The 25037-nt window shown below is 37.5% G+C and overlaps 1 protein-coding gene across 5 annotated transcripts in view; it reads right to left on the reverse strand.

Moving 5' to 3' along the window:
* The window catches only part of Celf2 (CUGBP Elav-like family member 2), a 799248-nt gene that overhangs the window by 514653 nt on the left and 259558 nt on the right, over positions 1-25037 (reverse strand). Inside the window, exon 1 of one of the 5 annotated variants that reach the window (XM_063260463.1) lies at positions 2781-2858. The exons of 2 other annotated variants lie outside the window; for them this stretch is intronic. Coding sequence is in view for 1 of the 3 variants with exons in the window: in XM_063260455.1 (XP_063116525.1) it covers positions 826-878 (53 nt within the window). In the remaining 2 variants the exon portion in view is untranslated. Of the gene's footprint in view, positions 1-825; positions 1474-2448; positions 2470-2780; positions 2859-25037 lie in introns of those variants that run through there. 2 more of the 5 variants (XM_063260464.1, XM_063260455.1) reach the window with 2 other exon arrangements.

Below are 25037 nucleotides of genomic sequence, written 5' to 3' on the forward strand. Positions count from 1 at the left end.
CATATTATAGTATGTAGAACTACGTTTAATGAAAATCCCTCCATTTAACATTTTTGTATTTTAAAAATTGCCCCAAATGTTTTCATTAGGAAATATCACTTAATACCGCTTGGAATTAGTTTAAAGCTTCCAATCCATTGCACATTCTACCAAAGGCATCAGCTCAGACTTAAATGGAGATGATGTCTGAATTTGGACACTTTCAGCTTGTGAGTTCTGAAGTTTTGGGCCCTTTGAGAGATGATGAGGTCAGAGTTTGCCTTTCTAGGGGCATTCAGAGGATGAATTTATTCCATAAATTCGGCTCGGTATTAAGGCCAGCTGAGTTTGTCACACATGCCTGCTTTTCCAAATTTGACCTGGGAGTGGGTGAGAAGGGAGAGGTCATTGAGAAGGAAACAAATTTCCACCCATGAGTCCTCTTCAAGGAGGAGCACTGAGAAAGCTTTGTGAAAAGTCTGCCTTTCTAGCTGAAGTCCCAGAAAGCCTGCACCTCCCACCTCACCCCTTCGATGCCCCCTGAAGCCTGGTAGTGAAACTCCAGCACTCAAGCTGCCAGTCAGCCAGAGTCAGGAGCACTGGTACCGGCCGGGCAGTAGTGAAACTTGAGGACTTCACGTTCACAAGCTTGCCTTCAGCAGCCTGAAGTTGTTTCCTTGTCAAAACGCAGCCTGCCTCCCCCCAGATCTGCCTGTCACTGATGCCCGCGACAGGCAGGCGAATTCCAGCACACGCCAACCAGGCTGTCCTCAAGTGCGCTGGGGGCGGGCAGGAACTTGGCCAGAAACTCACACAGCCAAGGGAGAGAAAGCAAAGCAGGCCTACCTTAAAACTTTCCAGTCTCTCAGGGGGTCCAAGTCAGAGATTAGGGAAACCATTGTCTAGGAGCTGCCGAAGGCGAATCTGGAGCGGAGGGCCCGGAGGAGTGGGGGGACGGGCGGTGGCTTCTGGGCTGGGGCTGGAGCGCTCCGAGCCCAGGCGGTTCTTCCTCCTTCCAGGACTGATAAGCGCTCGTCCTGGCTTCTCTCCACCCCCCAAATCAATCTTGCGTTATATTACTTCCCAGCCCCGCTCGAGTTCTCCACGCCACCTTTTAAAGCCCCTGTAATCTGCTCCAACTGATCAAATTTGACCTTTTTGTAGCCCACTTTATTCCAAGCACAGCTCTCAGTTAAATCTCTCTTTATTAACACCGTCCTCCTTGGCTTTCTGTGGGAACAAACACAGATCAAGCCTGAAGCCTCCAGCCTTTACCAGCAATCATTCACAGATTACTGCAGGCTGCAGTCTTCTCCTCCTTTGGGGGGTTTCTCCTGCCTCGGAGATTTTGCTTTCATATTCCTGGCAGATGCCTGGTTAGGTTTCCTTTTTCCTTTCTTCTCGGAGCTTAGATTCTGGGACGCTGACCCAGGGCTTAGAGCTTCCCTCCGAGGCTGTAACTACATTACAGTTAGGATTTGTTTTTAAAAAATAATTTGGAGCCGAGTTGCTAACAAGCTAGGTTTTATTGTGTGTTTTCTGGCAGAAATTTTCCTACAATGCTCCCTCCCTCCTCCCCTCCTCTCTTTGGTTCTTGTGTTTTTATATAACATGAACTGGGAGATGTAGAATCTCTCTAAGCAGCAAGAAAAAGGTGTGGGCTCTTCTCCCTTCACTTGAGTATAGTTCAAACGTCCTTTCATTAATCATCTGGAACTGTGTGTAACAGATGTTAAAACATATCCCGAGCACTATCGTTTGCTATAATATCTGTGGTTCATCTGTTATTCCCTGGACTGGCATGGGTGCTTTGTGAGGCCAAGGATTTGTAATACTCATAAGCACTGCCTATTAAGCATGGGTTTCTGCTTCCCCTGTAAAGTCCTGTTTTCCTTCTGTCTTTACAGGATCCTGGGATTACAGGAGCTTGAAATCATCTCCCCTGGTTCCCAGGCCCTGTCGCTCAGACTTATCAAGATTTTTGTTACTGCTCTGTGCCACGTGAGCTTCACTTGGCATTCTTTCTTTATGTCAGAATCCTCTTTTCTTACATTTATTTTAAAAGGAAATTTTTAGATTGTTACCATAAATGGAAAATCAGCTTCCCAGGTCTTTGGTAGAAGGAATTTAAGGGAACAAGTAAAAGAAAACAATTACTATTGTACCTAGACACAGGCTCCCACAGAAGTCCTTTTTGTTAAAAAGAGTTTGGAGGATGGAGTGTAGCCCACGGTTCCATCTTCAGGACAGAGAAGGAGAGACAGAGACAAGATGAGATGGAGACCGAGACAGAGACTCAGAAGGAGAGAGAGAGAGAGAGAGAGAGAGAGAGAGAAAAGACATACTGGCTTTACCAGGAGACTGCATTCAGAAGTAAGGAAGAAATAGTTAAGACATAATTCAGTGTATTATAATGTCCTTACTACTTATGATCATTAGGCAGTAGTAACAAAAATCCCTGTTTCTTACCTTTAGGAAGAACCTATCCACTTCACCCCTCAAAAGAGAATCTGGGTTCTTTTTCTGATTTTCTTCAGAGGAGCACTATGGCTATAGCTTTTAAAAATCACTGCTCCTACTGTTAGAAGGTTCTGTTCGCTCCCAATGCCTCCCACAGCATTTTAATCTCTTCCCTACTCTCCTATTCTCCATAGACTGTGTTGATCTTAAAATAGTCAGCAATTCTTGGTTTAAATTTGCTTTCTCTTTTACAGCCATATGTACTTTCCTTAATGGTGGTGAATGACCACTTTTCAGAAGTGCAATTATCTGTATGCAAAAATTAAAAGAAAGTTTCATACCTTGTGCAAAAAATCCTTGCCTCTCTGGTCCTTCATGCCTCTCCCTGGGCTGTTTTTACTGTCCCACTGTGAATTTTGGGCCACATGGCAATCGTGCATAAACATTTACATAACACTTTTCATCTCCAAGTGCTTCACCAAATGTGGGTGAGAGTGATAGCTTATATGTGGAATACTCCAAAGTATTCTGAGTGCTCAGTTAATAATTTTTTTTTCTTTTACAAAGTAAAGAAAAAAAGATTATAGTGAAATAATTTCTTCAACTGTAATGACATCATCCTCACCATTAGGCCAGAGCACACACTCAGGACTGGGCGAAGGAGGAGGAGTTACTGCCTGGACTTCCGGGCTAATAGGGAAAAGTGAGAGGGATTTGGCTTTTGGTCATAGGACCAAAGGACAAACAACCCATGTGTCTAAATTATGAAATAATGTTTTGGAGCAGTAAGTAGTCTTTTCAAAAAAAACTTTTTAAAGGCAGTAAGTAAAATTTTTCCTTCAAATAAAACCTTGCACCCATCCCAAGTACACAAAAGATTAAAATAGCTAACATTTACTACCAGATATGGAACTGTTCTAATTTATGTCTGTTAACTCCTTCACCTCTCATAACTAATTGAAAAGTAAGTGACCAGTAGTGTTCTCATTGTGTTAATATAAATGAAGACTTTTAGCATGGACAAGTTAAGAAATCAGCCTGAACTCCAGGGTATTGAATTTAAGTAAATCCATGAAACTCAACTCAGCAACCACTGCCTACTACTCCCTCCTTTTTGAAGAGTAATACTCAAGCAGAGCATATCTTCTTGGGCTGGAGCTGAAGTTGGGGTGTTTAAGGGTGATCCTGAGTCCTTACTCTCACTGTTAAGGCACTATAGAAAAACCTAGCATTTGAGAGGGTATCATTTAAAACTTAGTTCCTGAAAATATCTGTAGATTATCTCTTGAAAGATGTATTGAGCTGTAAAAGAACTAAATATTTTGCTCTTTTCTTAATTTTGCAGTCCAAGTGTTTTCACACTTATACCCTACATCAATTCTACAGTTTTATATACTGAAATTTCCCTTTTCCTTTTCTACTAAGTACTATGTTCCTCCTCCTGATGAATCATACCAAATGAATCCATTTTCTACTAAGATAGGCCATCAGAATTCTGAAAGTCCTTACTAAAAACAATCAAAATTATTGTCTGGTTCAAAACTGCTATAAGCCAACTACTATATTTATAACACAGCAAGGCAACAATATGCTTTTGTTCATAAAAGTCAAAAGTTAAGTCTTGAGAAACTTAGGCCGAAAATATTATTTTCTTTCACATCCTTGTTTGAATTGCGAGTTCATTTTCTTTGTCTTCTTTTCCTCAATTTTGATAAATTTTCCCCTTTACCTTAAATTATTTTGTTCTTGCTTGTAATGGTTTTTCAACAGCTCTCAAGGATATTACCTATCTGTTAAGAGAGATTTCAGTGCACAGAATGCGATATTCTTGATTGTCCTGGTTATTATCATAATAGTAATAAGACTCCTAGTTCTTTTTGAATAACTAAGTTTTCTGTGATATCCCTCCCTTTTCCTTTGCTTTCTTTAGTTAAAGAAACAAAACAAAACTACAACCTGATTCTAAACAAAAAAGAAATCCACTGTTTGTACTTCCTCTATCCAAACAAACAAAGCCCCTGAGCCTATGGTTTTTGTACTCACTAGACTTACAGTCATGTGGAAATGCAGAGTCTCAGGCAGGAGAGGATGCTGGGAGTCAGAAATCTGCCCAGGCCACTAGGCTTCCCAGCACCCTGGAAAATGCCAATATAGGAAGTCAAAGGCAGCAAGCAGAACATTTGCCCTGGTCAGTAGCATCCCAGGTGAGAGTTCATAGGATTGGAACCAAAGACAAAAAAGTCTAGCAGCTTGTCACACAGTCAGACGAGAAGTAGGCATAAGTTAGTCAAATAAGGAAAAAAAAAACCCTAGTGTTTACCAATAGCTGTTCATTAAACCCACCACTATACAATAAAACTTCAGAAAGACAAGTATGACATATTACCAAATCTCCCAAAATGCTTAATATCCTAGCAAGCAAGATTTTTTTTAAAAAAGGGCTTTGCAAGAAAAGAACTATAAATTTTCTTTATCTTTTCCTGTTTTTCATTTTTTCCTAAATTTATTTCATTTTTGACAAATTGTAGTGTCTTTTTAGGGATCTGATTATTCTAAAATTCTGTTGTTTTGTTTCAGAAAGGCTTGCTTCAGCCTTGTTTATTCCCAATTCTGTCACTTCTTGGTGAGATCTTCTCCTTTCCTGCTTGACCTGGGCTTTTCTCCTGCCAGCTCTCACCTTCTCCTGGAGTGGGAAAGAGCTCTTTCTCCAGTTAAGAATGCAGAATGACTAACTGGAAATGTATTCCACTGCTATAAAAGAAGCCTTATTGGTCTTGTTGATGTGCCAAAGTTTTAAATTTGCCAGATGGAAGGAGCTAAGAGTCTCCACACTTGTTCTTGACCCTGGGAAGAAGACGCAGCTTTACATGCTTCGCGTAGCAAACTATGGTGTGGCCACTCCACTGCCAATGGCTGCCAGATAAAATGCGGCACGCTCACTTGCAGCTAAAGCTCAGAGCAACAAGGCATGAGCTGCTTTTTCTTTTAGAATAAGTATGCACCCCAAATATTGTATAGATATGCTAAAACCTTTATTGCTTTTTCTCTGAAATTTAACTTTACCCTTTGCTTTTATTTGGTAAATCTGGCAACCCTGTGTTTTTACTGATTTTTAAATAAAACCAGCAACATCACTATGATGATTATTTTTTCATTTAGGAAGGTTAGTGAAAGTACCCTTGATGTTATTGACAAGGCATCAAAATATATTTATTTGTTCTTAAAGCTTCTTATTCAGTTAGTTTGTATAAGGCAAATATAAATGCTCCATGTCGGATTTCATTTTGAATAAAGCGATGACAATGATCCAAGGAGACTTATATCTTCAAATACTAGAAATAGCAGACTTTCGAGCAGTCTTCTTATGTTAAGATTGGCTATTTGGATGTGTTTTTTAAAATGGATAACACTGGTATTCTGAGAAGCACTGAAGCTGACATTTTGAAAGTATGAATTTTATACTAAGAGAACTGGGTGTGGTGGCTTGCACCTATAGTCCCAGCTATTCAGGAGCCTGGGAGGATCACTTGAGCCTAGGAACCTGAGGCCAACTTAACAGTGAGAGCTCATCTTGTCTACAAAAGACGATCAATATTAGTTGTTATATTTTCTTACTTTTGTACTAAGCTTTAACTCCTACCATATGAAATCTGTACCTGAAGAGTTAACCGTTAATCTTCAGTTACAAAAAATGTGTATTATATATACATCCATTTTAATGCTATCTGTAGAGACAAACTTCCAAAGAAGGCTTTTTTTAATTTTTAGATAAATGAATGTAACTTTAATGGAATTTCAAGTGCTTTCCCTGTCTTGCTCAAAATACCTGATACAATGAAATGCCTTGGAGCAAAGGTATGGGTTTTAGCGCTTTGTTGAAGATTGGAGAATTGCCATTATGGGATACCTCATACATTAAAAAACTTGAAAGCATTTAAAGAGATGGTGTCAAAACCTGCTAAATATGTCAAAATATCTGATGTGTCATTCATGATCCACCTGCATTCCCAATATGCCATTCAGGGTCCACATGTATATTAGGGTGTTTTCCCCTGGTGCCAAGACCCTAACGATTGGGAAAGAATACTCTTTCTTATTTGAAATCTTGGTGAGCAGAATAACAGGGCAAAACAAGCTAGAGTTGGGGAGGGGAGATGTTGGATCAGAGCCAGACATATTTTAAAACTGAGAAAGGAAGAAAGAGGGAGGAGACTCACACCCAGCTGGCTGCTTTTCATGCCATTCAAAGGAATCACAGGCCAAATTCAGTACATACGATGGGGTGGGGGGGAGCTTTATTTAACTCCTGTTCTGCTAGAGTAGTCGAGGTTTTCAAGGCTGAGTAATGTCCTTTAAATTTCCAGCCAGCCTTTATTTAGTACATGGCTTCCACCATTGGGGACAAAGGAATGCCCCAGTGAAAGATGTATTAAAGATACATTTTTCAGATTATTTTCTCTATTTTAGATCAGGAAATAAAAATTTGAAAAATTGATCTTCTGGTCTTTTTTGTTTGCTCATTTAGTTTTTTATTTAAATGATAACTTTATATTCCTCTGGATTTTGTGTCCTTGTTGGTTTTAAGAGGAAAACCTAAATTTTAAAGGAAAACCAAATGTAATTACCAAGTTGCCAGTCAATGAAACCACATCTGCTCAGAAAGGACTGCCTAGCCTAGAATATTAACCTGAATCACAAAGAGGAGAAAGCAACCCTTCTATTAATACCACTGAATTGAAAGTTATTAACCTGTTAATTTAACTCAAGGTGGTCACCACAACAGACAAAAATATTGACTAATTGTATGAGTATTTACTTAGCAATGAAATAACTCATTTAGCATGTGAAAACATTTCCCTGTCTGTCCATCTGGCAAGGCAACTCTTTCCACTGCAGGGAAGGGTCTTCCTCCCTCCCTTCTTCCTTTCCTTCCTTTGAAAATTTCCAATATGTTGTAGACCAATACATTTGTAAATTACAATGAAATTAAATTACTAAAATAAACAACATAAACAAATGTAGTTTATACAAAATACAAGCCTACGGTCAGACGAGATCTGGCTTGTACTGGGTAGTATGGCCATAGGCATAAGCCCTGTTTTCAAAAAGAAAATTAGGCTAATAGCAATAAAATTACATGGCCAAATTGCTATGCATTCCCAAACTCTTATTTTAATTGTTGTAAATTGACCCAGAGACCAGTGTTATTTTCTATATTTTGGAAGCCCTGATAAAAAGTATCCATGAACAATAAGAAAATAATTTATAGAGACTTTCATAGAACAATTTTAGGGTCCATATTGAAGTAGGTCCTATAACATCTATGAAGGAGACATTTCTAGGGGAAAATGACCTATTGAGGTGACAATAATTTTAATGGTACTCCATTGGCACAAAATTTAATAAATGCATTACTAGAATAGAATATGGCTCTCAGAATTTACACTATTCTTTGAGTAGAAAAAACTAACAGATAATGAAAAAAAATGGCAGATACAAGAAACAGAATTATTATTCCATTGATGTTATTTGGAAAATTGTGAGAACTCTAAGATGTTTCATATTAGAAGTCAAAATAAATGCCAGATAGTTTTGACAGTTAAATGCAACAGTAAAACCACAGAAAATTAAAGGAAAATACAGGGTGGTAAGTCTTTGTCTCGATATTTTCTTTCTATGTTTCAAGAAAAAGTAATTTCAAAGGAAATTTTAAAATAAAAGATTATTAAAATACAAAGAAAAATTATACATGCTTGAGTCCTAAGAATCCATTTATCAAGAACATCATATAACATTGCATTTCATTAAGATAGGAAAGACAAATTGAGATTATCTGTACCTAATAAAGAGCAAAAACACTGTAGATGCAATAATAGATAAAATGTATGCAAATGCCCAAACCAGAAATGTACAGAAAAAAAGGAATTCAAATGGAAACATGCATATAAAAGCTATCTTCATAAGAATCAAATGAATATATATATGTTCAATACAAGATAAAGCATTTTACTCACTACACTAGTAAATATCTTTACGAGGCATAAAGGATTTACAGAATAAGCTACAATAAAACAAGCCCTCTTATATGCCTAAGTGATGAAATTGCAATCCAGAAAGCAATTTAGTAGTAGGTATGAAAAATTATTTTTTAAATCTACATACTATTTGATCCAGATACTTCATTTCTAAAAGACATCTTTTTAAAAATTTAAGTAGCAGAATATTCATAGAATACTATTAGAACCAATGTCCAACAAGTTAAAATGCCTTAAAAATACACATACACACACGTACTCATGCACACACACACACACGTGCATATATACACACTATGGTCCAGAGTTATATCTATAAAATGAGATATTATGAAGCTACTAAAACATAGCTCAGATAACTTTGAAAGGTCTTAAAAATTAAGTATCTGATAAAGACAGGACATCACATATTATATATCAATATTATATATTATATATCAATATTTGAATTTATAAATAAAAATAAATGCCAGATGCCTCCTAGGGATTGCAAGCTCAATTACTGAGCATCTACAGTAAAGCACCATAGTGCAAAGAAGATGGGGAAGGTGTGGATTAAAATACAACTATCTCCCTTTCTCTCATTTTTCTGCAACCACTCAGACAGCTTAGTTCATATTTCTGGTTTACAATAATCTTTTGTCTCCATACCACCCATATTTTCCCCCAGCCTTGTTAAAGATTAAGGAAAGAAATATATATCTCTAGTGTAAGAAAATGTAATAGAAAGGAAAACAGCATCAGCCTTAAGCAAAGTGGGAGGGCTGCTGGTGGGAGAGGGGGGGTTCCCAAAAGGAAATGGCTTACCAAGCTTCCAACTGTCCTTGCCATAGAAAACTGGAGCCCACATATCACCATATCTTGCACTTTATTCAGGGATGGCAGAAATTCTATTTCTATGTGAATTTTGATTTTTAATTATTAATTATTGGTTACGTATGTATATACATATATGTATACATATACATTTCTCCTGAAAAACCACACCGAGGAGCTCCAAATTGTTGACTTCCGGCATTCATACTTATGCATGTGAATGGACAAAAATGATGCATCGTTTCAGCCATTCAGTTTTTTAAAGTGTTGTTTCTATTTACTAAGATCCTCCCAGGTATTTCTTTTTTATATGTTGAAAACTTAGGACCTACTCTCATTTTTTTTCTATTTTAGTAATCATTTTAGGAAATATAAAATGGGTTAAATTTTGTATTAATCAATTTTCTGTCATTATAACAAAATAATTTTCTGGGTAATTTATGAACAAGAGAAATTTATTTAGTTCCTAGATTTGGAGGCTGAGAGTCCAAACATTATGACCTCTGGTGAAGGCCTGCCATCCTCAGGGTGGATGACTACATTGTGATGGTGTGTCTATCTGCCAGCAGAGAGATCACAAGGTGACCCAGAAAGTCAGAGTGTAGAACAATGCTGTATAATCACTTGTTCTCACGAGAGTTAACTCAGGGTCCCACAAGAACTACCCGAACAGCTTGCAAGGGCATAATCCCCAGTGGTCTACCAGTAGGCTCCACTTATAAAGGTCTCCCTGCCTGAATAGCACTAGACTTAGGATCAAATCTCCCACACCTGAACATTTTGGGGGACAAGCCATTGCAAATCCTGCTTTGACATTTATCACTGATCTTATATTTTAAAATGTATCTGTACATTTATTTCTTATAGGTCATTTTGTTATTCATAAAATTACAATTTCTAAGTGCTTCAAAGCATCTTTGAAAAATAAAACTGCAAAAATTTTCTCACTCCCTTATTGCTTAGCTTAAACACTTTTGACCTATCTACAACTGTATATTTATTTTCTCCTTTAAATCATATCCCCTATTCTCAGTTAAACCAAGCTGATGCAGAGCAATTTTCTGATCTATTGGTGGTGTACACTGATGATGCAATTTTGGCAGCATACTGACCAAAACATCTTTCACTATGTAAAGTGCTAAAACATCCCTCAATTCTTTGTGCAGGCATGGCCTCTGAAATAGTACAGATACCTTGAAGTTTAAGGTAGCACTGCCGTGCCATTTCTCAGACATGTGCTTCTTTGGATGGTCACCTTACAAAAAGAGCTTAAAAAGGAAAATAAAAAGGAATGTGGCCAACGAGTATAGTACTCAAACTAGGTAAAACGAAGATAAGAGCCTTGATTGGTTGAAGGTAATAATAAAATAACTGGAGGAAACTATAAAGCCCTTTCTTCCTATAGTAACAAAGATTGCTTTTCACAAAGCTCAAACTATTTTAATTACAGAATTTTTGCTGTACTCATACAATAACCTTGATGTACCTACCTCTCTAGATGCCTTGTGTTTGAGTGGGGAGTTTCATGGGAAACAAGCTTGTTTGACTATTTCTTGTTTATAAAGCTTGCTTTTTATGAAAATTTTGGAAAACAGAAAAATATGGATTTTGTTTTTAGCCAATCATTGTTTTTTTCCCTAATTTCTTTATCTTACTGTAAGCATGGTATGTTTTTCAAAAGTATGAAATAAAAAGAGAAAATGAAAATCATTCAAATTATTATAACATACAAACAACTATATCCTTGATATTAGGCTGCCATTACTGAATGGCAAACATTATAATTCATTGCAAATAGAGGCTTAATATACCTTTTATAATGAGGAATGTGTTTTTTTCAAAAGTGAGTGATATCAAACCTTAAGGGCTTTCTTCCTACTAACGCATTAAAAAGTGAGAATTCTGATTTCTTGTTGACAATGTTTAAATGAATGTCAGTTTATAATTAGAAATGTAGGGAGGACTTTTTATAACTGAATATTTAACACATATTAAGTTATAATGGAAATCACATAATCTATCTCTCATTTTTCTCATACATTCTCTCTACAAAGCAGGTTTCTCAAATTATTCAGTTGCAAACGCGACAGTTTTCTGAGAAGATGAGTTCACTATGAAGGAGGCTATCACCAACTACTCCACGTCTTTCTTCCTAGTACTCTTTTTCTCATCTGTTTTATCTTTGTTTTTAAGATTTGGGTTTATTATATATTAGTTCAGATTGACCTTGAACTCACCATATAACCCAGGCTGGGCTTGAGTTTGCACAATCCTCTTGCCTCAACCTCCTTAGTGGTGGGATTACAGGTGTGCACCACCACACCTGGGCATTAGTGCTTTGCTTTGTATGTGTTTTTTGGGTATATTTGTGTATATTTTATAACATACTGCTTATAGGCAAATAAAGGTTGAAGGGACTAGGAGGCAAATGTTTCCTGTCGAGGCAGGTGGAGAGTGATTAGAGTCTCCATATTTATGTTTTTCACTTTGCTTAACTATAATACACTTCTCTTTTCCTAGAGTACCTTTCCAGTGAGATGACGGGTCACGTGGTTAGTATGGAAATATATTTCCCTATCTCTTGCTTTACTTCCCTGTGCCTTACTGTAAATAAGGTGGAGCCATTTATTTTCTGTTGATCTCATTTTCATTGTGAGTTGAATCAGAGTAAAAGATATACTAGCAGATTGAGAAATATGGATATGTTTCAAGGGTCTATGCTCTGTAATTTCCTTTTGAACAAATTAGCCCTTTCTAGGGACTTATTTTCAGATGGATCACAAGGTGTGAGTAAAGACTTCATATCATCCAGATCTAAATTATGATTAGCTGTCTGTGTTGCCTTCCTGATGTGTTCGCTTAGGGACAAATTTATTGACTTTTCTCAACACTGAAGGCCAGAAATCTATATGTAGGCAGTTTAAAGGAAATTTTTATTTGTGTTAACACTCAATATGGCCAAGCATTTTTCATGTATTGCTTTTAATGCTCACATAAACATTATGAGTTATATATTATTGTGCTTATCACTGAAGAGGAAATGGAAGTATAGACGAAATGGCTTTGTTTAGGGACTGTGGAGTCATGTGACTGACTCTAGAACCTCTGCTTTATCATTGGTTAATTACAGCTTATTAGCATAACCATTACCTCACACATAATATAATTGCAATGTCACAGAATGGACCATTTAACTGAAATTATGAATCCTTGGATAAATATCCCCTATTTCCTCCCCACTCCTAGTTTGCAGAAACTATTCTATTCTCTGCTTCTACAAAATTGTCTTTTCAGGGTTCTACATATAACAGAGACTCTATGGTAGCTGTCTTTCTGTGCCTGATTTATTTAGCTTACCAAAGTGACTTCCAGATTTACCCATGTGGTCACAAATGACATGCTATCCTTGTTTGGAGCTGAGTAACATTCTGCTGTGTTTATGTACAACGTTTTTGTTCACTCGTTTGCTGATGGACACATATATAGGCTAATGTCAGTAAGTCATAATAAAGAGAGTGTATTGTCTTTGCCATACTAACTTTATGTTCTTTGGAAAATCTAGTGGGATTGTTGGATATATGTTATAGTTTTATTTAGGCTGGGAGGTTTTAGAATCCCAGTGTCCACAATACTCTCTAGGAAAACAAAAAACAAAAACCAGAAATAGAATTTTTGAGGGCGGTACTTGGCATTCATGATTTTTAAAACTTCCAGGTGGCACTAATGTGCAGGGTGGGTTGGGTAACCAGGCAGCACACAGACTTCTGTATTAATCACCAGGAAGAATCAGGATGAGGAATGGCTGTAACTCAAAACTGAGTCATGTGCATGTGGAAGTTTTACGAATCTTCCTTGTATATTTGACAGTAATCCTTCATAATGGTTTCATCATGCAAATACAAGGGAATGAGACTTAAAAAACTATAAGAATATGTAACTAAGCACTTTGAGTTGCAGCGTTTTCCAGTAAGAATGAAGCACTGTTGGTTGTAAGCATTCACGGAGCCAAATTGGCCAGTATGAAATCTGGCAGCCTAGGTAAGGGCCCACAGACCGCACATATCCACACATTGTCGGCATCTCTACAGGTCAGTTGAGTAAAAATGTGTTTAGCTAAACACTGTGAACTGTCTAAACCCCAGAGACCCTGACCAAAAGGCAGCAAGTTTGAGGTAATGACCTCCTCTTCTCATTTTGCTTGGAAACAGTCCTGCTGGAGGTGATAAAGGTTATTGCTTAGATCATAACTGCAAGACATTCAGGTATTCTGGAAATAATATTGTATTAATTTCCTAGGGCTGGCAGAACCAAGTATCATAAACTGAGTAATTTAAAAGCAGAAAGCTGTTTTCTCATAATTCTGGGGGCTGGAAAGGTTGAGATCAGTTTTAGCAGTAAATCAGGAGAATAGGATGCATTGAACTCTCTCAGGAAGTATCTGTGACCTGTTTATTGTGAAATCCCAGCATACATGTGGAGAACAGTTCCAAAGCTCTTCAAATGGACTTCTCGTGAGAACTCGTGCAGGTTTTCTTTAGGGTGGCCTCGACCTGACCTCAGCTAGAGACTGGGTGATACAAGAGGAGATCTCTTGTCTGTGTTCCTTTTCAGAGGCCCAGTCTCGCTCTGCAGTATAGAGTACTTCTTTTTCTACTGTTTCTTGGGCCACACTCACTCACTAGAGTGTGTTTCTTTTCCTGCTTTTACTAAATGTATAAACTTGCTACTCTTTTCACTTGTCATGATCAATTCTTTGTTTAGGACAGAAGGAACTAGAAGGAGACTGCAGCACCCCAAAATCCTGTAACTGTGGGCTCAGTTCCTTTTGAAGACTGAGGGAAAACCTTTCCAGCCTTTCTTCTAGCTTCTAGTAGTCTCAGACAGTTCTTGGCTTGTAGATGGCCATCTTTTCATGTGTCTTCACACTGTCTTCCATTTGCACATACTATACTTGTACCTGTATCTGTGTTCAAATTTCCACCTTTTATGAGGAGGAAGACATATTGGATTAGGACCCACTCTAATGACTTAATCTTAATATACTCATCTACAAGTAACATTGCATTTCAAATAAGGTTACAATGTATAAGTACTGGGAAACTTGAACTCACTATGTAGCCTAGACTGGCCATAAGTTTGCCATAATCCTCCTGCCTCAACCTCTTACGTGCTGTGATTATAGGTATGTGTCACCAAGCCTGGTCTCTCAGAACTTCTGATTCAGACTTAGTTATTCTGCCATAATTTTAGCCTCTAGATTTTAGGTGGCAGATGCTGGCACTTCTCAACATCTACTGTGTGAACCAAGATTTCATAATAAATCCCATTACATGCACACTGTTCTGTGCATCCAGAAACTCTAAGATGCTTTCTTTGATGGAATTATTTGCTTAGTGTTTTTGTGATGAACAGAGAAGAGCAGAATATTTTGTTAAAGAGCATGTTGCTTTCTGAAACCTGCTGAGCCCCAAGTGTGAAGTACTTACTTTAGCCTGTAATAAGCCCAATCTGATATCCACTGACACATTAAATTAATTAGAGTTGTGTTGATATGTAAAATTCAAGATAATCGTGTCAAACATAAACCTCTGTGAATACTAGAGGTCATAGCTGTTTATGTTTCTTGACTTTAGAAGTGTTCCTCATGTTGTTAAGCCCTGTCTTAGATCTGAAAGAGAAGAAATCTCTGGAGTTCACCAAGAAATACTGGGCATCCATCTTCATCTTTAGAATGCTCAGAGTATGTGCCTCCAGGAATCATTTATCCTCATTCTTGATATATAATATAAAATATATAAATGAATGGAATTGGAAAACTCCCTTGGACATTTGACTCTAGACTTTATATTAAAACAATACAAAACAATCAGAGGATTTAAATTATATCAGATATCTAAATATATGATTGAAAAAGTTCTTTTCTCAAAGAAAATCGGGTTATTGAAGAACAAAGCACAATGAAACAAAACACAATCTGTCTATTAGAAATATCAGAACTTAAGATGACAGAGCCATGAGAAGTCACCTTTTTTCCTCTTTGGCTGTTTTCCTTGCATTTTTACTCCCTATCCTCTTTTATTCCCAGTCCTGAACAAATCTGTCTGTGGTAATAAAGTCTTAGTAAAAGGTTTCACACCCTCGAAAGTTTAAAGTTTGCTTAAATTAGAGCTCAGTTGTACAACACATGTTTAAGCCTGGACAACGCCTTGAGTTTAGTTCTCTACCTCCTCTTACCAAATGCATTTTTCTTAAATGGTTTTTTGGTCTTGAGTCTATTCACAGAAAACAAATTAGGGGAACAGAGGGAGTTTAGATAGTGGTTCTCAATACTGAATACATTTTAATATTTCTTGGGGAAGCATTTAAAAAATAGCAATGCTTGCACCTCATCCCAGAATATTTGAATTCAAATCTCTAGAGAGGAGGTCATGAGAATTTGCTCAAAGAGTGTGAAAATATGGTAATGAAGTACGAGAACCCTTGGTCTGGATGTTCATCAAGCCATTACCGGTAGCACCGGGACTCACACTGTCTGCTGCTTGAAAAGAGGGAGACAAGGATAGTAGAAAAGAAGGAAAAGAAGGGGAAGGAAAGAGCAAACAAACAAACAAAAAGGAGAAATGGAAAGATTTGTAGAAGTGCAGAGGAAGAGGCTAAAGAATAAAGAAGTTGGCTGCTCCCTGAATCAGGCCTGGCTTGAGTCAGGATTGTACATTTGCAAGGTACATGGCCCTCATTTTTCAGCTCTGGCTACACACTAAGCATATGTTGCAGTTGCTTAATTAACTGTAGAAAAAGACCTTGGCAGAGAAAGTAGGGAGAATCTAGCTTGAAATGTTTGGCTTCTGAATTTTGAAACCACTCCTTAAACCTTAGAGATACTCCATTCCCTGCAGAGGTCAAGTGGACACAGTTTGGGAACTAGAATGCACTGTATAACTGTAACTGCAGAGCGAGGAAATAGTATTGAGAGGTGAAAAAAGGGGATGAAGCAAGAACACGATCTAATTCAAGTGTACTTTAGTGCTAGACTTTTTACAAATGCTTTATCCTAGGGCCTCATTCAGTGTTCCTTTTATTCTTCCTTCAGAAGAGATGGTGCACATACAAATTGTAAACGGGAGATTTCCTTTTTTGGCCTGATGTGATATTGCCTTGGTCAGCAGAACTTGTTTTTTACCTCTGCATTGAAGCTCAGATGTCATCTCTTCTATGAGCCCTTCCTAGATTCCCAACACAAAGTTTAGTTTCTCCTTCCTGTATTCTTGTTGAACCCTCTTCCCCTAAAACCCACTGCCTCATAGTTTCTTATACCTTTGTCTATTCCCCAATACATTGAGATGTTCAGTTTTTAATTTTGACTCATTTTTGATTCAGAACTACTTACTCACTTATTTATTCTTTTTACAAATACTAACTGGTCACTCATTATTAGCCAGACTCTATGCTCTGGTTATGATACCATAAGGTGTTTATAGTCTTATTAGACTGACAAACAAATGTATAGATGATTGCTATTCAGAACAATAAGTGGAGTAAGACAAATCTCAGTTTACAACACAGGCATACAAAAGGAGTCTCTGTATTTTGTAACTTGACTTCATTTTCTTAAGCTCCCATTTCACCAAAGTACCACAGATAGTTTTCAGTTAATATTTTTTCCTAGGCTCAGTGTAAGTTAGGAGAATTTACTGTTTTTAAAAAATTTATTTATTTTTATTTTTTATTGTATTGGGGTTCAAACTGACAACCAGGGCTCCTAGGTCAGTGAAGTCGCTCTTTACAATTTCATATTTATGTACTTGTTTACATTTGTACATTTCCCTTTACATAATGTGGGTTATTTTAAAGCCAGAGACCAGGACTATCATGTTTGAAATTGTATTTCTCATATCTAAAACATTACCAAATAAATGTTCAATAAATATTCCCTGGCTGATTGAAAAGTGGAAATGGCACATAAAAGAAAACCCTTTAAAAGCATTATTGGGAAGGATATAGGACCTAGTTTAGATCTGGAACTCCAAATTTAGCAACAACAATCTGGCTAGCTCTTTCCATGAGAGCAGAAACTGTGGGGAACAGAGTAGAACAGAGTTGAGCTTTGTTGTACGGATCAGGAGGATCATGGTGGAAAAGATGCAGTGGGGTCTGAGCATGTGGGGAAGGAAGAGAGAAAAATTCAACTCTGGGAAAGGTCAAAGTCAGAGGAAGGCAAATGCCCACAATTATGGGGCATCTCCACTTTGACCACCTCCACCAGGGTCTCGGATTTCACTGGTCTAGAACATTTGCATTATTAAAAGTCCCCTAACGCTGGTCCCCAGATAATTTTAGCATACAGCCAGGGCTAAAAAACCACTCAAGCCAAAGAGCAAATGTAGTGAGATTAACCAAGTTAAAGTTCAACATGCTTGTCAAATAGTGAGCCTTATATTTTTCCAGTTGCTTATTTTTACTGATGCCATACAGTAAGCTTTAAATCAGAGGAATAAGCCTCTGTGAGTATAAATGTCTATAGGAATTGTGAATGTCATAATTCAATCAAACCACCACATATAGTGTTAAACCTGAACTATAGAATGAAGGAAAAGGCTTTCTTATTTTAAGTGTTGCTGTTGAAAAGGTTAGAGAAGCATTTCTCACTTTTAGCTTTTATACTCTTTGTATGTGCATTTGTGTTTCAGTGCCCACAGTGATGAGATCGCTAGACAATCATAGTCAGCTGTACATAATCCAGTAAGCCTCCCACCCCAGTCTTAAGATGTAGAAGAATATAAAAGATGGAAGATTATTTTTTCCTCCCCGGTTTCATATCCCTTGGAAATTGACCCTGTTTCATGTTTAAAGAGATGCCCTATATATTTTTTTCTCATCAAGTATCTGGCCTTGTTTACTGAGTAAATGCTAAATCAGTATGTATCAAACAGTTTACACTACCCTATGCTGTCTCTCCCATTCAAATTTGATAATATAAATCTTTAAGGGTACACATTTTAATGAAATGTTATTCATGACACTAAATTATCTTCTACTATATAGAAATTAAAAGCAACATTTCTCTGGCCTAGAGCTAACTTTTTATGACTCCCCTGGTATTCTCTTTTTTATCTTGATTTTTAAAGATGTTCAAATAAGTGAGTTTTCTTTTTACTTGACACATTTTCACATATGTTGCCTTGATCTTTCACATCTTTTACCCATATGGGAATCTTCCTAGGAAATAAAGAATCTGTGTTTAATTATCTCATGGGGACAATTTAAAGGGGAATTCAGAGCTTCTGCTCTCTAGCTTTGTCTCTAGGAGGAATAAGCAGCAATGGTGAGTTTACTGTTTTTGGCTCTTGATAGAGATTTCTTCCAGTTCCCTCTTTGGCAGTACCACATCCACCTGTTCACTTGGGTCTGTCCCAAGTTCATTGATTCAGACCCTAATTTGTGAACACTCAGACTGGGACAAGGCTGCAGTAGGTAGGTGTTCACAGAACAATGATTTGCTTAGCAAAATTTAAATTACAATAAAGATAAAAGAGTATTTCAATAAGAACAAACTAATTTTATGTAACTTTAAATACTTGAAAATTGTCCATTTCTATTTGACAATTTGAAACTGATTTTTAGAAATGCAAAATCACATAATTTATATATTACAGTAGAAACTAGATTTTAAAGAACCCCAAGACTTAGCCAAGATCATGGAGCTGAATAACAACAAAACTAAGATTAGAAGGCAAGTCCTCAGATTACTTACTATGTGAAACCACATTTCCAAAGTCCTTTAAAAACAGGATCTCAAAAACTCCTACATCGGTTCTAGCTATTTTTATTCCTAAACATGATACTCTTGGAAGGATACATTCCACAATCTAGACCTTATCTCTAATTTAAACTGGCTTTTGTGGCCCATAGTCCATTAATGAGGCTCTCTATTCTACTTTGCTACAGTATGATACATGTAAATTACCCAATTATGTGGAGACATGAACTCAGGAAATTAATAACAGGATATACTTGGGAAGAATTTGCCTTCCATGAGGGAATCTGTCAAAAAATGTATACAAATTTCAAGAAAAGAAAAACAGCATGCTGTGTTTTCAACAGATGGTACTACTCTCATATGAGGAACCCTAGAGGAAGTCATATATTGCTGAAAAACGACTACACTGCTGGCCCTTGGAGAAGAGATTCAAAATGCATGTGCAGCAGTCTCAATGACCAAGGTCACCCAAGCAGCAGTCCACTGTACTAACAAATGTCTGCAAGCTAATGGCCACCACTTTGAGCACCTCTTGAAATTGTAGAGGCCAAAGATAACTTGAATTAATCTCATGATATCTTAATAAATTTAATATTAAAATATTTTTACAAGTTTTTCTTTTCTTGAAGTGTCTCTCAATATATATTTGCAGACTCTGTATATGTATTAATCAGGGTTTTGTCAGTTTTAAGTGGCTGATGTTGACACTGTTATCTCATAACTTGGAAGGATATTGGGGGTAATGCAAAGGATTAAAGGAAGACCCTCAGAAACCAAAATCAGGGGCAAGAACCCAAATAGGTAACTCAGGTTCTTTTTGTTTGTCTCTGTTCTGCTTGTTTGGTAGACAAATCTTTACCAACATCTGGGAAGATGACTATCTGAAATTTATACTACACTAGCAAACTCATTGTAAACTGCGACTTCTAGATCTATTTTTGAATTTCAGAGAAAGTCTCTGAGTCTGCAATTCTGCTTGTCATGTGTATCTAGAAGGACAAGATACTGAGGTCTCCCAGGGCTACTGCAAGTTGGGTAGGGGTGGCTGTAAATCAAAACACAGGCATAGAAAATTTCCTGGAGAGATAAAAGCAGTAACTATCATAGTCAATTACACAAAGAAGCTACAGGCTAGAGGAGCTGGGAGGAGACTCATCTACTCTCCCATCTCTCTTTATTCACCCACCTTTTTTCGCCACATAGTTGTATCCACAAAAAAATCAGATGCCTGGCCCACATCACAGAGTCACTAATTAAGGTTTCTTCAGATAGTTTACAGGAAAACTTAGAATTTCTAAATAGTACTATCGATGACTCTGTTATATCCATAGATGAGAACTATTATTTTACATCATTATCAGGAAGAGTCTGTTTTCTGAGACAGATAATACATACATTCATTTGCTATCAATATTTTACCATGAATTAGTTCAAAACATTAGTCTAATTCATTTAAGCTCTATTTCATATGTATGAAGTACAGGATGAACATGATTTTGATGCAAAAGAAAAGAGGAATTATGACCAGTACTAATGGGGTCCAGGTTGCGGGATGAGATGGTATTTTAGGGGTGGCAATAAGGACCATTTGAACCCTTATTGTGCTTTCTAGCCTCGCTATACTATTTTAGTGCTCTCACACTTGATTCACATGATTATTCTCTTCAGTTTCATACTCCTAGTTAAGGATTCCTCAGTTAGCTCTAAACTTACATTGGCCTAACTTCCTGTTCTCCACTCAGGAGCAAGCAGAGGCTTTATCCTCCCTCTGACCACCTTCTTCTTGTGCCTCATTCTTCCAGGTCTCTGCCCCAGTTGGGTCCCGGTTTCGTCCCTGTTGTCTACCAACTCACAGATGGAGTGCACAGTAAGAGTCCTGATCATTGCACAGAACACTGGCTTGATGTTTGAGGCTGCTCACGAACTTGTGCTCTATCTATCTTACTTTTCCTTTATTTTCTTACCATGGGAGCCTGAGCCATTCCTGCTGTCCTCTCGCCAAGATGCCCAGGCATCTCCACATCCATGATGGATCCCTCACTCCCCACTTCTTCAAGAAAGTAGGGGAATCCAGCCCACTGACTAGAGTATCAACTTTGTCTGCAGAAGAGACAAAGAGAGCCTTTTCTCTCTATTATTTGAGAATGAAGTATTCTTATACATGGAGAGCATCTACATTGCTGACCTTCAAAATTCTTCCTTGGTAAACCTGAGTCATCTTAGGAAAATGGGTGTACCTTGAGACCATAATGTGAAATAAATTAGACATAAAAACTTAAATAGCAGATGGTTTCTGTTATATGAGAAACTAATTAAGTAAAGTATAAAATAAAAATCAGACAATAGAAAAAGAAAAGAGAGGAAAAAGTTCTTGTAATCCAGCCAATGTATGTGCGAGTGTACCTAGATTTGATAGAATTGATTTTTACATTTTATACTATTTTTGGCCTATTCCTCTGGCTGTTATTGTCTTTATGATAATTATCTTGATAAAGACTTATAAGATAAGTAAATCAATCTGATGCTGGCAAAGAAAGAAAATAAAAAAATTAAAGGACAGAGGAGAAAGGTAAAAAAAAAAAAAAAAGAATTGCAATGTGTTATGTACTTATACCAATTTCCCACAATGAAAGTAACCATGTACTGAAAATGTGTACTAATATAAAAATTTTAAAAAACTTCCTTGGTTCTTACTGGGTATCTTTCTTTATTATCTTTTTTTTTTTTTGTAGACTGCTCCTTGTGTGCATACATTCATGACTCACTCATCTCCATTAGACAATTACTTGGGTGATCTCATATATTCATATAAACAATTTTAACCAAAAAACCTATGCTGATATTTCTGGCCCTGGTTTTCTGTTAGACACCCAGTTGAAAATTCCCTAAGCATGTTATTGTTTACACATCCAGAACTAGCTTCATTACCTTTTCTGCTAAGTCTGTATCTCTTCTCATTTCTAAATTCCAGCTGATTATACCATATGTTTTTACAAATTGGTCAGAAGCCTTCAAATTACTCGCCATGCTTCTATTTTCCTCAAACTGAATATTGCACTGATTATAAAATCCTGATGATGTTAACTTAAGTCCATCTCTGTTCCTTTCTCTTTAGTCTTCGGTAGCCATATTGCCTGTTCAGACCTTCAGCATCCTTGACTGGGATACCTCCAGTATCATGCTATACTATTCGTATCTCTGCTTCTCTAAACTGATGCTCTATTTTTCAGCCAAAATAACTTACTAACAGGTAATTCTTTTCCTTATTTAAATTTTGACAGTAAATTGATATCATCTACTAAGTAAAGAGATGCTTGATTATGCTGATGGATTCCTAGCCACTACTCCTTCCATGAGGCATCTTTTGTGCAGGTAATGAGACTGACTGGTATCTCTCCATGTGCTGTTCCAGCCCTGTGCCTTGGCTAGTGAATTCTCTCTGTGAAAAGTTGTTCTCTGCAGCCATTGTCCTCCAGGTTGGGAAAGTGTCCTATTTTCACACAGTATCTCCTTATAAACTGTGAGCTTATCAGACAAGAGCTACATCTTTCATCTGTGCTTTTTTATTCCATAGCATAATGCCATGCTAATGATAAGCATTTAATACACATCTGTTGAGTAGAACTGAAGGATATCTTGGAGAGACAATCTCAAAAGAATGAGAATACAGAAAATGTGAAAGTGAGAAGATTGTAAAAATTTTTTTGCTTTTAAAAGATTATTTTGCTTATAGTGCAACACATGTTTGGCCAGTGGAAAGAAGGGTTAAGGGGAACCACATTACTAGTTCTGTAAGTGAATAGATGTATAACTTGGCAGAAAGAAAAAATCAGAGAAAAGAAAATGCAGTACCTGGAGAAGGGACATGGAAAGAACTGACATGGTATCAGACAGGTACCTTCTTCAAATCCTCTTGACCTTATTGATTCCAGTCTTTGGCCACTGGGATTGCTCAGTTGCTGCTGTAGGCACCAACTGTGCCTTAGCTCCAACCAAATTCATGAGGGTTTCAAGGTGCTAGCACTCTACTCAAGCATCTCTCACATTATCTCTCATTCTGCCATCTGGGCTCTGCTTTTTTTTGAGATGCCCTTGAGATGCATGCTAGAACCCAAGCATATACATACAACACAAAAAGATAGTGGGAGCATGTGTCTTGTGGGGCTGATCTTTGACAAATCATTGACAGGGACTGGCAGATATATTCTTACTATCTACTTTCCACAGCAGAATTGTCTGAAGAAGTTAGTCATATGGCCCATTGGAGGACTGAGAAATCTATCTTGCCCAGATATCAAGCTCATTGCCACATCCTCTCCATCAATGATTTTCCTTCTTGCACAAGACCTCAGCCATCTTATATGAGATTGTCTCAGACACATTTTATGACAAAGAAAGTACAACAATGGATAAATTACAATATAATCTTCTTGTTATTCTATGTGACTCATGACCTAGAAATAGCTGGCTTTGTATAACAATGATATGCCCTATTAAGATACAATGAAAGGACAATCTTAGGGACAGCATAAGCTAGAATCTATTAGTCTGGGAATCAAGGAGATGGAAATAGAATGGGATCCTTTTGTCATCTATCACCCAAAACCAAATTATAGAATTTGAACTTCTTGCCTCTACAAACTTAGTCTCTACTAAATAAGAAGCTCTAAGTTTCCAAGATTCAAGCTGGGTACTTCCATAGGACACTGGGTTTCTCAGATGAAAGTGCCAGATGCTAATATGATGTTACTATAAATTGGAAGCATGATTGCTCTTGGGAGCTGGGTGGGCTACTGCACAAAGGAGCAGAGGGACAATGCCTTAAATCCACAGGAGTCCCTTTGTACTTCTATGCTGAGTGATGATGATGATAAACTAGTAATACACAAATCATAGCCTCATTAGGTAAAGATAGGTAACTGGACATTTGAGGAAGAAGGTCCGGGTCAGCCAGTAAAGTAAGCAAGCACAGGCCCTGAGCTAGCTGAGCATGAGGGAAACCTAGAATGGGTAATGAAGGGTGGATACCAGTTATAGCCTCAAGGCTAGCTGCTGAGTGAGATCATAATTTTTTTTATCAAGGTTTTAACTTTAAGTTTGATATGGAGATTGATGGTCACTCTGAAGAGGACTGACTCTGTGACTGATAGGGTTTAAATGCATTGTCAAAGTTTCTTGTTCTCATAGTAACAAAGCTCAGATTGTAGTAAGACTCAATACACCTCAAAGTCAGTCTTCAGATCCTCTCAGCCTTGCTTGGATCTGGGCTCTGGGTCATTTTCTCTGGCTGAGATACTGCTCTGTAACCAACTCTATATGAACGCAGGCCTGTTCACGTGGGCACATCCCAACCGCACCTCATAGCATTGCACTAAATACCTCTTGTCTTGTGCCCTGCACCTTCCATTTTAAAAGAACTAAAGTAAGGTACAGGATAGGACCTGCTCAGTGCCACACTCATGCAACTCACAAACGTGGGAGTAGTTTTTCCACAAGGTGAACTTCCACCACTGGGTAATGTGAGCTGGCAGACAAATTCTTCCTCTTCTCCTGGATACAATGACTGAAAGTTACAGCTGTTCCTGTGACTCTTGAATGTCAGGCCTAAAAGATCAAGCAATTTGTGACACTGGATCAAGATCTGCAAAGCTGGCCAGGTTGGCAGGAGTGACTTGACATTGTTTCGGCTCTCACTTCTTCCCTTTCTCATGCCTTTTTTCCCTTAATCCTGCTTTCTAGGGATTCTATTTTCTAATAAAATACTACACATAACTTTTGCCTCAGGCTTTGCTTTCTGGGGAGTTTAGCCAAGGAGAATTTACACGTGAATGCGGAGATTTAAAGCAGAGAGATTTAGCTGGTGTAGAAGTGGATGCTTGGAAGGCAGTTGAGGGAGGTACAAATGTGGAAGGGACTGTTTTTTTTCCCAACTGCATTACTTTCGATTTTCAAGTAGGGTGTTGCCAGGATGATGCAATTATTAAATGACA

This window comes from Cavia porcellus, unplaced genomic scaffold (assembly GCF_034190915.1).
Source record: "Cavia porcellus strain 051 isolate PalLab524CR breed Dunkin Hartley unplaced genomic scaffold, mCavPor4.1 scaffold_13, whole genome shotgun sequence".
Taxonomy (NCBI): domain Eukaryota; kingdom Metazoa; phylum Chordata; class Mammalia; order Rodentia; family Caviidae; genus Cavia; species Cavia porcellus.